This window comes from Mesocricetus auratus, unplaced genomic scaffold (assembly GCF_017639785.1).
Source record: "Mesocricetus auratus isolate SY011 unplaced genomic scaffold, BCM_Maur_2.0 contig_11451_pilon_obj, whole genome shotgun sequence".
NCBI classification, from domain to species: Eukaryota; Metazoa; Chordata; class Mammalia; order Rodentia; family Cricetidae; genus Mesocricetus; species Mesocricetus auratus.
This window is the reverse complement of record NW_024434682.1, coordinates 6,646-23,037: the sequence shown is the minus strand read 5'-3', so window position 1 is coordinate 23,037 and position 16,392 is coordinate 6,646. Positions and strand designations below refer to the sequence as shown.

The window sequence follows — 16,392 nt, the reverse complement described above, 5'->3', positions numbered from 1 at the left end:
CTCAGTATATCTAGAAAACCTAACTAACCTAATAAGTTTAATGATTATAGATAAACACATATAATCTGTACTTAATTATGTATTACATTTTAAAATAGCTATAAACACAGTATCTAAACAATGTGAGAAATATATATCATAAAATTGACTTGAAATTGTGTTAATAAATGAAAATATTCATTTCTATATCATAATGCCCCCTTGCCTGTAAAAAGAATTTGATTGTGTTCATTAACCAATCCCATTTAAATGAAAACAAAAAGTTATAAACAATATTTGGTAATTTGGGGGTTGTTAATTCCAAATTGCTGCCTGCTGTTTGGGGACACTGTCTATATTATGGGGATCATGACAAAAAACTGAAATTTGGCTAAGTTCTTTTTTTTGTAGTCTGTATGGCTGCATCATTTCAGCTGTTATAGATTTTGGAACATCTGGGACACTGTTTTGGGGGTCTTTTTTTCCTCAATCCTAATTAGTCTGCAAGGAATCCATAGTTTTACATTTTCTGATGAAACACAAACAAAACCTCTTCTCCCAAGTAATATGTTGTTATATTTAAATATGAAAGTGAAAGCATTTTAAAAATATATGTTGGATTAATTAGCAGTATTGACAATCAAATGTCTTTTAGCAGTTGTTTCTCCTTCTCTGGCAATTATGCAATTCAAAGGCAACACAATAGCATACAGTATCCAGACTCTGTGTATTTTCTGTCTTTATGTGGCTTCCATATTTTTTAATTATTTCTACTCTCTTTTCTTTGCCTTTTTTCCTCTGAAGAGACAGGGTTAGTCTATGATAATTTGACTGCCCCTTAACTTACTCTGTACACCAACCTGGCCTTGGAATCACAGAAATCTGCTTGCCTGTGCCTCCCAAATGGTGGGATTGAAAGCATGTGCCACCATATCCAGCTTTTTTAAAATCACCATCTAGCTTCTTTTTGTCTTTTAAGCCTACATGTGTTTTTAAATATACTGTAAACCTTTTAGAGGTTTTCCTTTATCTGAATAAGACTTTGTTATAAATCTTTATGTTTTTCTAGCCATGAATCTTTCTTCTGCTGAACAACACAGAAGACCATTCCCCATCACACACACACACACACACACACACACACACACACACACACACATATATGTTAGAACTACCTTTACTACAATACTACTACCAGTACAACTAATGCTACTACCGATATTTTTGAAAAAAACAAAAGTCCACAATTCTGTAACAGGATTTATTCTGCAGCCACATCTAGTCATTCACATGTACAAGAAAATAAACCTGTCTGTCTGTATATGAAGTCTTAGGATATTATTCCCATGGAAAAAGTCCTGGAGGAAAACCAGCCATTTTTTCCTGGAATACTTTATCAAATGCTTCAGCTTGGGCTACTGTAAGGTGATTCTTCCAGTCCCCAGTTGTGCCTAGAAAATGTGAAGCAGACACATAGAAGGGTTAAAGATTATCTTAACACATCACAATGCATCCTTCACATGTTCTTAGCATATGCTTTACAAGGACCACGCATGTAATAGTGGAACTACCAGTTATTTCCTGAAGAAAATATCTTATGCCTTGAAATAATGTGCAAACGACTTTCAGAGGTGAGGAAATAATGTCTTCCCTTCTTCTATACCAGCATATTAATTATACAATCTAACAGCATCAAAAGAGGTTCTATATTTTATATGTCCAGATTGTTCTAGCATCCCCTTACACCTGCTTCTATCCCACTATCCAATATAGCAGATTTTCTTACATCTATTATCCAAACATATTTCAATTGTTCTTTTTACATTTTAATTTTTACTCATAAAAGACTGACAATAGAAGTCATGTTTTTCCATATTACATTTCTTTTGTATCATGTAAGTTAACTTCAAATCCTCAGTGGTATTATAAAATAAAATATAAAGTATTCACAATTAAATGGTAAGTTTCGATAAAGCACATTCAAGTAAAATACCATTGATAGATATGACAATATGATTCTCATATAGTTAAATGAGTAACAATAATATAATTGTTACTCTCAGCTTCAGTATTACTTCATTATTAGAATGACCTTTGGTATTATCTCTTACAGCATGCCTGTCTCCTGACAAGAGAGATTGGAAGCCAAGCCACCAGAATCTCAGCAAATTCAATATGACTGCCTACTGGAATAAATCAGTCCATGAGAGAGAAATTTTACAGGAGCACACATGAAGTTGTAAATCTCCAGCTATGTCAAAATCCTGTGCAACATACAAGCATGTATATCTCTTCATTCTTTCTTTATAAAAATCTCCTCAAAGTCTGGTGTCAGGTGACAGGATAACCATAATTCATGGTAACTTAAATTTTGTTAGGAAGGAACTTCCTTATAGTTCTGGAGGCATTAGTTCTTACAAAATTTTGTTGTGCATATCTTATCTGGATTTCTTTTTTGGTCATGATATAGTGTATTTCTAAGAAGGTCTTATTCTCTCTGTGTCTCAGATTGATTTCTTCTAGGGAAAACTGTATAAATGCTTAATGGCTCAAACATGCTTTATAGGAAACATCACTGTGAACTAATGAGGTTCGCTACATTTGAAGTTTGTGAGAACATATTTCCTATCACATGTCTTGATTGGGAAAATATCATCATAACAGCTGTGCCAAATTTACCTTGGCTGAATTTGGATGACCATCTCCCTGGTCTGATTTTTTGCAGTATCTAAGTATGGAATCAGAATGATCAAAACTGTTTTTGGAAAATTATTGCTTGAAGCATAAAACCATATTAATCCTAACTAGACAAATGACTAAGGCTCTCAGATTAAAACTAAACCTTGAGAAGCAAAACAAGGTATTTATCTTGTTTCCTGAGTAGCGCAACTAAAGAACAATGAAAATAGAGCTAGAGAATGCCTCCAAACTAAGTCCAGCATAGCATGTAATACAGTTTTATCTTGCATTATGATTTAGCGAACTAGGTATGTTATGGTAAGAAATGAAGTAAATGTTGAACTTCCCATACCTTCAAGACTGAAAAGAAGGTAGCAATCATATGTAGGATTTGAAAAGAAGAAAAGTATCCTAAAGCATTCTATTTTTCAAAAGTTTTCACAGCATATCCATATCAGCATCTTCTTTCCTAAAGTCATCAATCAGGGAGGGATGGGTAATGAAGTTGGCCTCTCCCTTCAATGACCTATTTTCTAGTGAAACTCATGAATTATACATTTTAGTACAATGAAAATAATCCTCTAAAGTATAATATCATCAAATGCAAAAGAAATAGATGTCATATATAATCATTATGATAAATTATATATGACTTATGGAATCAGATTAAGTTTTTTACAGAACTACTACAAATATTTATTCCCTCCTAACATATATGGTACATGAAAAATGCTAAATATTGAAAGAGATTAAACAAAAACCCCATTGTGGTCTCATCCTGGGAGAATCTAACCAGAAAAATTGAGAATTATCCTCATGGAACTACATCCTAAATTCTACCATATATACTTCTGTATGTGTCTGATAAAACTTTTGATTCTTACTTTTCATTGAATTTCCTATTAAACAAGTCACTTCCTTCTTTTTGGCATTTCATTAGAGCCTTTATTAATACATACTTTTTTACTTATGTCATTACAGAAAATCCAAAAATGGACAACTGCTCTTCATAGTGTGATCATCAGTTCTAGTTCAGGTAACTCTATCTTCCCAGAGTCTGGAACACAGGAGGTTATCTGTCACCAGAAGTGACTTCTTCCAGAGGCCTCAGTCCTTAGTGTATAGATGACCATATTCTTGAGGTACACATGAATGTATGCTAAAATCTGAATCCAATCTTTCTCTTGTGAGGATATCAGGAGTATTGTATTAAATATTACCTACTGACAATTTAACTTAATTTTTTCATTGATACGCTTCATGTCTTTAAATCCTAGGAACTGTTCTTTACACTCTATGATGGAGAAGGAATGAAAGCTAAGCCTGAAACATATAAGTGATTGAGAGATGAAAATTGAACCCATAGCTATCCACATCCTGCCTCTATGCCCAACATGTTTACTCATCCTAAGAGACATGACATCAGACTTATTTCTTCATTAATCCTGAGTTCTATACCAACACTTATTTGCTAATTATGTGAAGGAGAAACTCCCAGTGTGACTTATTCTGGCAACAGACTTCCTCAATATTTCAGCTATGAAACAACAATCATTATTTTCTCCCAGCATAGAGAGACAGAGGACAGATATAGAAAAGATGTGTATTCACATTCAAGTAGAGACAATTCAGAAAAAAATAGAATAGCTTTGAGCCTGAAGCAACCCTAATTAGGTGGGTAAATACCATGAGATTCTCACAGGGGTGAAAATTTCACTTTATCTTTATAGTATGGGTCAGCAATCTTTGGCATGTTCATCATTTCAGGTGTTAGTGGAAGTTTATCCTGTGCTATTTTATGCCAGTATTTTGTGTAAAAAGCTTTGGAAATAATTTACAAACTGTTCCCCCAATCCATAGTTTTGCAGTCCACGGATGTTATCAGATGAGGCTGAAAATAAGTTAGAATGGGTAGAAAAGGAATATTAGAACTCCCTGTGGACCATGTGGATCCAAAACCAGACTGCATTCTGGTTCTTTAGCCATTTAAAGAAGACCCCTCAGGAATTTTGATGCAGAGATAAGATATCATACTAGAATGTATATTTCTGTCACAGAAACAGAATAAAAGACTGAAGTCATATATAGAAAAGATTTCTGATTTGATATTAAAAGGTAAACTGAGGCTTCATCAACTAAATGGTAGAGATCCAATGGAAATTATTGTACCGTAACAAATGAAGAAATTTCCTACTTATGGAAGGATAATGAATATTGGCAAATGACTTGCAGTGACGTTTTGGGCATGATTAGTAACAACTATCTCAAAACAGAGAGAATAAAATTCACAAAGAAAACAATTTGGATCCTTCCATGTAGTATAAGAAAAACACCAATCACTGGAGTCCATACATTCTACAGTGGTGCAAACGGTGAAGACCAAATTGTGCTGATTTTCTTATTGCTGCAATCAGGTAAGGCAGGTTATAAATCAGGACATATAAGTAAAGTAGTTCAAAGTCCTTACAACTCTGTACAAAAGGCAGATTTGTTTGCCATTCTCATGGTACTTATGAATTTTACAGAGCTTCTCAATATATTTATGGACTCTCAGTAGGCAGAGAGAGTCGTCTTACACATTGAGATTACAGAATTTGTTCCTGATGATACAGAATTAACCTCATTGTTTATACAATAACAGAAAACCATCAGAAATAGAACTCACCCTATATATACATAACACACATCAAATCCCATACAGGTATGCCAGGTCCTCTAGCACAAGGTTTTCAGGCTTCCAATGGAATACTGCTCTAATCTCTGAAAAGGGTGATTTTGTTATCACATACCTCTTAGATGTGATAACTGTTATGGGTATACCTGAACAAATAAAAACTGATAATGCTCCAGCATATTGGAGCAATTTTCAAATATAACATGAAACATGTAACTGGTGTACCTTTCAATCATACAGGACAAGCAGTGGTTGAGAGATCTAACCACACCTTAAAAGAAATGCTCCATGAACAGCCAGGGGGAAAAAGACCCCCCCAAACATAATGATTTACTAACACTGAACTTTCTTAATGCTAATGAGATAGGACAAGAAGGTGTAGAAATACACTGTAATATAGAAAAGTTTCTGAGCTAAATAAATGGGTGTATTTCAAGGATGTTATGACCTCATTTTGGAAAACAGGATATGTATTACATTGTGGAAGAGGTTTTGCTTTGTTCCACAGGAGAAGACAAGCATTGGATTCCATCAAAATTGATCAAGAATCAATATAAACAGGAGGAACCTCGAGAAGAGGAAATATGACAACTCATCCACAAATTTATAGTCTACTATGCATAAGGAGACCTCACAATGGGAAAGAGAAATGTCTTGGTTTTTGTCTTTAATGGAAAACATGTCTCAAAACAGTGAGAAAATACTGAACGCATGGATACCTGAAGAATATAGGATAGCCACACAAAATATAATCAAGCAAACAATAATCCATGGTTTGGTATCAATGTCTAATTCTCTTAACTTTGCACTTACAATATTTATTTTTCTTTACTTGCTAATGCTTTTTTGATCCAAATTCACTTAAGCCGAAGCTGGCTTTGGGGTTGCATTTGGCTCTCCTCCTCTAAATCCAAGCATGTTGGTCACAGAAAATTCAGAGTTTCTGTATTGTATCAAGGAGCCAATTGATGTAAAACAAGAGAACAAAATCTAGGGACTACCATCTGTTTATACTCAGTAATTTCACTGAAAGTCAAATTCCCTCATGTTTACCATATTCCTTATTGTTGCATTTCCCTGTATGCATATATATATATATATATATATATATATATATATAAGTTGAAAATTTCTCTGTTAACGTTAATGTTTGAATTTTCCACAGAGAACAAGGAATTTCCTTATGGCTATCTTCAAAACCTCCTGAAAGAAAATGGGGCCCCATGTCATCAATGCAATCTGACAAGTACCATCCTGAAACCAGTTTGGGACTACATCAATCTACATAACTCTAGACCTATGAACTGATATGGTGCACCTTCTATAAACTGGCCAGAGCCTCAGATAAAAGCTTCAATCAACATTAGAAATTCAATCAAGCTCTCCCACCAACAGAGACTGAATGCAAATGAGACTTTAGTTACACTAACATTTTCTTCCTACACGATCCCATGAGGTTGTCATTGTCCCATTTCAGTAGGAAGTAATTTTGAAAATACTACTCCCCCTTTCCCTACTTCCAATATTGCAGGGTGGCTTACACCTGTTAGGGTAAGATTTCAATTATTTAGGATTGGGATTGGAAGGGTGTGTTCAAACTTGGGCATCTCTTTCAGATATGTTTAGGGTGTAGACCAGAAAGATATACTTAGGATATGATACAAGTAGATTATAATTTGCTCATCATCTTCTATGTATATATGGAGCATATGGTTGAGTTTTGTATCAAGTCTAAATCTTTTATTTAGATTAAAAGGGGAATTGTAGGTGATATCTCACATACCTGAGATATTGACCACGCCCATTTGGGTATTTACATAGGGACATGGGAAAGGCGAGAAATATAAGGGGAGAAAGTAAAAGCTCTCTCCTGGATCCTGGCAGAGGCTAAGAAACCATAGAGTGCTGACCTCACTTCTAATGTAAGTGATTGCTCTCTATAAATAAATCTCTTAAACCCCCCTTTCCCAATCTTCGTTGCAATGATCAATTCTATATTCAGTGTGTGTCATCAGTCTTTGACACATTCATCATCTTTTTCAGGTGTTAATATGAAAGTATTTTCTGAGGATATTATCCCAAATTTATCTGTGGTCTGAAGCATTAAGCAATTTTTTCAGTTGACATCTAAGATACAAGGAGCACTACAATTTTAATTTTAATAGGTCTACAATTTTCTTTCCTATTGAAATTATTGGACATGACCCTCTACATTCCTTAACTTCTCTTCAAGAACAAATCAATTTATAACGAGGTCTTGAAGCCCACATGACCACCATGGAAAATTTCCCTTACAAGGTCTTTGAGAAACTCGGATTTGAAGTGCAATGAATTATGAAACATTCCCGACTAGTTCTTATACTCTTCTAGGAACACAAGTCCTCCAAATGGTCCGACATACTTTGAGGGTACAAAATTTCTTTACCTTTTCTCATTAGTATTAAATTATGAGGAGCCATAATGTTTGGGGTGATATTGAAATTGGACATTTTATTTTCATTCATGGCTTGGAAGGAGCTGTACTTGAGGACCATATCCAGTTCAGATGGCTCTAACTTTTTTTCCAGGAAGTCACAGATCTTTTGTATGGTTCCTCTTGGGTCCTAAATGAAGAGAAAATGTGGGTAAGAAAAAGAAACATCTGAGAGAATAGATGCAGAGATGATTACTGTGGATGGATGATGAAAAACGGATAGGAAGAAAGAAATGGCACCATGAAATTAGAAAGCATTCCTTGGGAACCCATAGGTAAAGCTGGACACAGAATCATGTAGACTAAATGCAGATTGTCACCTCTCAATTTCCTCACCCAAATCCAGTCTTCTAGTCTCATCCATAAACATCTGGTGAATCCTCCCTCACCCAAATCCTCTGTCTAAACTGGTTCACAATGATCATAACTTCCAAAGTTCCTTTTTGTGATGCGTTGCTTTGTCCTAGACCTGAATTTCAGAAGATGCTCCCTAAGAACCCACAAACCATTAAGATGTTAGGAAAGCAGTTATGCTAACAGCAGATCTTCAGCTCTCTCTCCATTCTTTCAATTGCAATCCTAAATCTCATCCACAGCTTTATATCAAAACTTCTGCTGTGGCTTGTCCTGAGTTATGGTCCCAGTCACAGGTTAATAACTAATCAGAGCCTATGGGAAACTCTGCACTCTTCTCCATTGTAAACATTATTATGTACCCCTCAGCCCATCCCCAATTTTAGTGTCATCTTTCTAAATCCAAAATAACATTTTACATGAAATGCCAGTGGCCTCAATTACCATGATCTTAGAAAAATTACATACCAGGTAACAGACAACCACAGTATTACCCTAAGTAACAGGCAGGTAACAGAAAATGAGGAAGAAACAAAAAATGCAACAAAGACAGGACCAGATATGAGCAACCAGAATTACCATTTCCATGATCACAGACATCCAGGACAGGATCTCTTAACCAGAGTCAAAAAAACCTCACTAGAAAAGACCCTGAGAATCCCAGCATAGGTGCCAAACCAGAAAAGAACTTTAATGCAGCATGCATGAAGATATTAGAAGACCTAAAAGAGGAAAGAGACAAAAACCCATAGAGAAATATACAAAAGCACAAAGTAAAGTCATTACTAAAACCATTTAAGACTAGAAAGTGGAAATAGAATTAATCAAGAAAATGCAAGCTGAAGGAAATCAGCAAACGAAAAATTTAGTAACTAGAAAAGGATCCATAGATCTTACCTTATGAAGTGATTGTAAATGATTGACAAGAGAATCACTTAGACAAGGCAACAAAGAAGAAATATATACATATTTGTAAAATAAAATGTGAAATCCAAAATATTCCTGTCAAAAACATTCAAGATTCCTGCGACACTATGAAAACCCCAAATTTAGGAAAAGGAGTAGAGGAAGAAATAAAACAAAGGTCTATGGCACAGAAGATATTTTGAACAAAATCTAAGAAGAATAATATTTTAACCTAAAGAAGGAGATGCCTATCAAGGTAAAAGCAGCATACAGAACAATAAATAGACCAGACAGGGAAAGAAAGTCCGCTAAGTTCATAGTAAATAAAATCCAAATTCAGAGAAACGTTACTGAAGTTTTGAAAATGGCAGAACTGGGAGGATCAAATGATGAGTAGGAAATAAGAGATATTGAGGGAGTGAATACAGAGAGAGTTGGTTAAATTTAAGGTATATTTGAGGAAACATACATACAACCTAACATAGTAGAAACTTCTTATAATGTGTGTATACACACATGTACACATACAAAGGGCATTTCATAATGTAACTTAATGTGTAGATGGTGTCTCAAAAGGTCAACTCTCGTCCAGTACTGAGATTGGGTGCATCTAATTGAGTTTGTGGTCAAATTTATGGTATGGGAAGCTCTCAACAACATAGACTGCTGCTAAGGGTACAGGTTCCTCTACCAAAACTGAGAGTAAGGCCCCATTGTTGAATAAAACACTATTATAAGTAACTCAATATGGAGCTGATGGACTTGTAACTAAATGCAGATTTCAACAATACTTTTGAGACTCTTTGTTATAGGAAGGTACTCTGCACACTATGAAAATACAAATATAAACATGAAGCCAGCCACAAATCCTTTCCTCTACAATGATGTAATATATGCAAGTTCTTCTAGAAACAAAATTCACAGGAATAACCAATCATTAACTGATTTTATGTAAAGCTCACTCCTCGAGATGGAACACATACTTGACACTTCCTTGGTATCAGAGACTAGATAAACTGGCAACCTCAATTGAAACCAAATAATACTGGCCTAAAAGATTAGTAACAAATTGACTCCTAATTATTCTGCTAACCTCTGATTAGTGCTTATTCAGAAGGTTTCTCCTAAAGCAGTTGGGAGCAAATCATAGAGACACACAGACAGACAGTACACAGAGTGAGATACTTTTGAACATCAGTCCTAAATGCTGGGTCTCCACCAAATCGCTCCCTTTAGAGCACAGAGAACTCTAAAGAAGAAGAAGAAAAATATAAGAGTAAAGAGTAGGAAGGACTCCAACAAAACAAGGTCCTCCACATCAACATGAGAAAAGCTAGAATGAACCCACAAAAGGGAACAATTTACACAGAGTGTCACCAGCCTGTATCATGTCTCTGTTTAGAAATTTGGTTTCCAGCTTAGAGTTTTATGGGCTTCTTGAATGTGTGAACTTTTGGTTCTCTAATTGTGCCCTTTATTTCACTGTTTCATTTCTATTGGTTTGTCTTGTCCAACATTGAGGTTATAATATTTTTCCATCATATTTTATCTTATTTTGTTACAATTTTTAAAGTGAATGAATGAAAACATACTCATTATGGTAAAGGTTAACAACCTAACTCTCATTTATACCTGCTGGAGTGGAAAACTTAGTTTTCTTCAGTGCAGTGACACTCGATATTTCAACCATTCCAGGGCAATCTTCATGGTCAGGGATAGTTTATCAACATATAATAGGATCCACAGTTACATGCACTTTTATTTGGTTACTGTTCAGTGTCTTACCTTTCTTATGTTTCAGTGTTTTATTTGGGGGGGCAGTGTTGCTTTATTGTTTTTTGTTTGTTTGTTTGTTATTTGAGAAAGAATTTAAGGTTGGTTGGGTAAGGAGTGGGATAAGATGTGAAAGAAATCATCAGAGAGAAATAATATGAGCATACCAGTTTAAATTTAAAGGCTGTTTTATATAATAAAATATAGTAAGAAAAATAAAAGCAAAACAAAGAATGCAAAATTATTAATAACCTTCGTTATCACCATAGTGTACTTTCATAAGGAAAGGCTGTTTCTTATCCTTCTTAACTAAATTTTTTGAACAGTTCTAAGAATGAACTAATGTGTTCTCTGACAGATTGTGTGCCTAGTGCATTTTTTCTTGTACAGTTTAAAGTAAAATTGATACGCATATCAGTGATATGTAAATGATGGCTACCTTTCACCCAAAACTTCCAAACTATTTAAAATTTTGAACTACTGATAAAACAAGAATATTTTTTTCTGTTTGGTGTCATTATATTTCCATCATTAGAGGAAGAATTTTTAACTAAATGAAAATAAGGTACACAGATGAACTTAAAAATTCTTTTTCTTAGTGGTCTTTTTAAACAATGTTCTTTTTAAAAAAAATAATGTCTCTTATATCTTGAGAGACCACCATAAAACCAAGCAAAATCTAGAACTCCTGAATCTGTCTCTATCTCCCAGTGCTAGGTTGACAGTCATATAGCACCCTGGCAAGATTTTTTTTAATTTTTAAAATAAGAGACATTTCAGTCACACACAAAGTACTGAACCATATTTCTTTTTTTATTATTATTATTTTTTTATTTTCCATTTTAAATTTAGATAAGAAACAAGGTTGCTTCACAAGTCAGTTCGAGGTCCCTCTCCCTTTCCCTCCCCTCCTCCCGTGCCCTCCCCCCATCCCCCCCCGTTATCCCCTCATTCCCCCAGGGAGGGTGAGGCCCTCCATGGGGGTGTCCATAGTCTGTCATCTGAACCATATTTGTAACATTCTGTGGGGCATTTCTTTTTTGTATTTTAATTTTTTATTTAAATTAGTAACAAGCTTGCTTCACAAGTCAATCCCAGCTCCCTCTCCCTCCCCTTATCCCCTGCCCTAGATCAATCCCTCCATCCCCTACCCCATCCCCCCTCTGCTCCCCAGGGTGGGTGAGGACCTCAATGGGAGATCTCCAAAGTCTGTCACATGATTGGGCCAGAGCCTAGGCCCTCACCCATCTGTGACTAACCACTAGGGTTATCATATGTATAGAATGTGATGCATAAACATCATTTAAAACAAATATGTAGTGCAAGTGTGACCTATCCCACACTAACTCAGGGTGGAGTAGGCTATAAGATGAGGTTAATGGACAAGAAAGCTTGATAGGAAATAGCAGAAGCCTAAAACTGACAAAGTAGGTAGAATGGAGATTTGAAGAATGTGTGGTACTACAAGGGGTGAGTTGGAAAGAGGCTGCATGGTTGCTCTGAGAATAGCAGTTACCTTTTTCATGTCTTCATAGCTCAGCAACAGGAAGTTTTCACTTTCTCTCATGGACAGCCAGCCACGGGTGTGCTCAAACCAAGATCCATATATCACTGAGAAATGAGAAGGAAAGTGTTAATTACAAACAATGAAAGTGACATCTGCCTGGTGGTCTTCACTTTTCTGCAAAAGGCAGAGAGTTTAACTATGAAAAATCAAACCAGTATTTACAGTAGTCAGTGTGACATTTTGCTGGTGGCCATGATACAGGATAATCATGTGGCAATAAAAATTCAAGACAATGGACCATCAGAAAGCAAAGCATAATGGAAAAATTAACATAAGTATAAGCAAGATATGATGTTGGCCCTGCCTCTAATACAGCAGGGGTTGCAGAAGATAGAAAATAAGAACAAGGAATTATCACATATTTCTTTTCTCTTGAGAAGAAATATAGACTATATCTTCAGTAAATTGTTAAGAAAACAATTGAAAACAAGAAGCTAAGTTAGATAATATTTTATACTGTTAATGATGAGAGATGTGTTCATGGCATTCATTTTGCATAACAGCTAAAATTAAACTATAAATACGATTTAAGTTTATGTTAAAATGTTAGTGTTAATAGTTTTGAAGTGAAAAACCTGGACAAATATTCCAAATTTTAGAAAGTTACATAGTTTAATGAGGGAATCATTAATGTGAAGGAGCAAGAACAAAAGAGCCCAGTAATTGTTAGCTGATGTGCTTTTCTTGTTAGAATAGTTTGATGATAAAATATGTTGATGAATTCCTTGCGCATATTTCTGCCATCAACTTCCTGATATAAAAATTTGTCGAGGAGGAGGGTGCATGGGTATGCATCATGAGGAACTAAAATAAAGACAAGTGTTTTCCATACATAAAAGTTTAGATTTGTGAGTCTTTGAATATTCTTTCTTTCTTTTTTTTCGAGACAGGGTTTCTCTGTATTGTTTTCGAGCCTGTCCTGGAACTTGGTCGGTAGACCAACTTGGTTTTGAACTCACAGAGATCCACCTGCCTCTGTCTCCTGAGTGCAGGGATTAAAGGCATGCGCCACCACCACCCAGCTAAATATTCTTTCTAAGATTATCATTTGATATAAGAAATATGGAGCCCAGTGACCGAGAGAGAGGAGCGAAGAGCAAATTGGCAAAGAATGGGCTGGCAAAACGAGCAGAGACAGCTGATCTGAACAAGGGAGAGCTCTTGGACCCCAGACCGACAGCTGTGAGGACAAGACCCCCAGAGTGTGATAGTCATTGAGGAGGTCTGGACAACCTATGGAGCCCTGGGCAGTAGATCAGTGTTTATCCCTGGCATACAAATTTACTTTGTGTGCATAACACAAAGAAGGATGCTCTCTCAGCCTGGACTTTAGGGCATTGCCTGGCCCCTGTAATGTGCAACATGACAGACTCTGGATATACCCTATGTGGAAGGAAGTTGGGATAGGGTGGGAGGCTGGGGGGATGGTGAGGGGTGCAGGACGAGGGGAGGGAGAGGAAACTGGGATTGACATGTAAAACAAGCTATTTAAAATTAAATTAAAAAAGAAAGTAATTATCCTTTGTAACTGCAAAATGCAGCCTTCTAGTAAAAGAAATCCCTGGGAAAATGCCTTGTTTGCTTTTACTCTGTTAATCTATAACAAGTTGTATAGATATGATCACATGTGGGCTCTTGGATAAATTGTTTTTCAATTATAATAGGATGCTTAATCATATAAGGGAAATGAAAACATGTGCTTTATTTATATTCATTATGATCATTCACTTAAAAAACAAAATGACACCACATCATAATTTTCATGGTGCCTGAAATATTTTGTTGGTGTATTTAAGGTGTAAAGTGTAAAGAAGAACAACAGAGAGAGAAGATGATGTAAAGACACTAAAGGTGTACATATAATTTTTCATTTATTACAGTCCAGAAGGTTCATTTGATGCCCCCTCACTGTCCCATAGTATTCAGTTTTACTCCCTCAGAAAGAAAATTCAAGTTGAGTGGTTATTTCACTGACTCAGTGGTTTCCCCCAAAATCCCCTGAGCTTCTAAAGGCTCGTTCTCATGGAAGTGACATTTGACACACACTGTTGCTGAGCTGACATAATCAAGCTCATCAGAAAACACTTCTCCCTTTAGCCTTACCTCTGATGCCATAAGAAGACATCCTCCTGGCAGGTTCCATTGACAGTAGCATGAGTTGGTGAAGAGTGACCAAAACCAAGAAAGAACAGCCAGAGGTGTGTGGGCATGGGCATAGTTGAACTTTTTTTTTACTACCATGTCTGGACAGTTATCTTAACACATTCTGAGGGTGATCCCCTCCCACTAGTATTCACATGGTAGTTTCCACTATTTCTCAATAGCAACTCCTAAAGACCTAAGCATCCAAAACAGTAAATGGGAAAATTTCCAGGCATAGCCTTTCCTATTCACACAAAATCTTCATTCACATTCCTAGAGATACTGTGATGTGATTTTAACAGTCACACTATCTTCCCTGTTCCTGAACTGGTTTTATTTCTCTTCCTGTATCAGCCTCTGTTAAATACTTGCTTTGTTCCCTGCTATATGAAAAACCAACTGAGTGAAGTAAGAAGAGAAGATGAGACATTAGTCAGGTCAGAGCAGTAAGAGACATGATTCAAACAATGTAAAATTAGATTGAAATCTGGGGTAGATAAATATTTCTGGTAAGAGAATTGCTCAGTACATGGTAAAATTAAGTCACTTAAATGATAGAAAGCTTTGCTCAGGTGGTGCTCAGTGGAAACCATTTGCCTTGCATGTGTGAGGACCTATGTTTGAAATCTCAGTGATAATTAAACAATGGTGATGCAGCCAATTTCTGTTACCCTAGCATTCATTCTATGATGTGGGATGTGGGGACATGAAAATGCCTAGACACTTTGAAACCTAAAATATGGTGCACATGGGCATGAACTAGAAGAACTGTCTCAAACGCAGTAGAAATTAAGGTTCAACACCTGGTATTATTGTGCATCGTTAGCACAAGAACATCAATCTTCACATATTTGGGTCCACATCATCATAAGCACACATAGCTAGACACATAAAAAGGGAAGCAAAAAGCAAAGCCAATGTGGTGGCATACATCTGTACTGCCAAATCTCAGGGCATAGCACATGTGAAGACCAGAGGTGCAGTGTCATTTGCCAGTACATAATTAATTTCTGGTAAACCTGATCCTGTTGTAAAAACAAAACAAAAAGCCACCAGAGTAGCATCAGCAATGGTGCCAAAATTAAGGCGATAACACATATCTAGATAACAATTAGTAGTGGTTCTGTGTTGGAAGTCGTTTTAAAAGTTAATTATTTGTTTGGGGACAGGGATTGCAATACCTATGCCAACAGGTCTTGGTTTATAGAATAAGATGGCCTTGAACTATTGACCACCTTGTCACCACTGCATTATTTCTGTGATTGCAGGCCTGTTCCATTCTTTTCTGCCTGGATACTTACTATTTTGTTTGACTTTAATTGATATGTGTCAAGGGAGAACACCTAGTTGATGTAGTCAACAATAACAACAACAACAAAACCACTGACAAGATCTGTCTGTTAGTGAGCATTAATGTTCAATAGGCTGACGAATAAGTACCTGCCTCCCGGTGAAGTATGCTAGAAGATCAAAAAGATTCAATGACAGATGGAAAGAATTGTATCTTATATGATGTTGGGAAGAATGTTTTCCATCAATACAACAACATTTTGAGGGAAATGTTATAAAGGTGTGCATCAACTGTATGTGACAGCATCAATAATCAAATCAATGAGCAGAGTGTGGGGAATAAATCATCTGGTTGAGAGAGAGAAAAATAGATGGGGAAAAAGAGTATTAGGGATTGAGTGAGAAAGAGAGAGGTTTTATTGATGGATATTCAGAAAATATGCAAGGTCCTAGAAACTTGTGGTTAGTGAAATTATTATAAAAAAGGTTTATATCATTTTTATTTTGTACATTTATGTGATTTATGTGAGTATGGATCTCTGTGTGTGCCTGCAG

General features: G+C 35.9%; 1 protein-coding gene across 1 annotated transcript; it reads right to left on the bottom strand.

Annotated features, from left to right (window-relative positions):
• Positions 1-1,317: 1,317 nt before the first annotated feature.
• Positions 1,318-14,530, bottom strand: LOC101827294 (bile salt sulfotransferase 2-like). Its single transcript, XM_040741303.1, has 4 exons — positions 14,509-14,530; positions 12,355-12,449; positions 7,758-7,935; positions 1,318-1,430 (listed from the first exon to the last, which is right to left on the bottom strand). The coding sequence occupies exons 1-4, from the start codon at positions 14,528-14,530 to the stop codon at positions 1,318-1,320; spliced, it is 408 nt and encodes a 135-aa protein (XP_040597237.1).
• Positions 14,531-16,392: the final 1,862 nt, after the last annotated feature.

Bases quoted from the DNA above. Each gene is read 5' to 3' on its own strand.
- LOC101827294 (XM_040741303.1), bottom strand. From the start codon at position 14,530: ATGTCTTCTTATGGCATCAGAG. The intron at 12,450-14,508 runs GTAAGGCTAAAG...CTCATTTCTCAG, and splicing joins GTCTTCTTATGGCATCAGAG to TGATATATGGATCTTGGTTT. The intron at 7,936-12,354 runs GTAACTGCTATT...CTCTTCATTTAG, and splicing joins GCTATGAAGACATGAAAAAG to GACCCAAGAGGAACCATACA.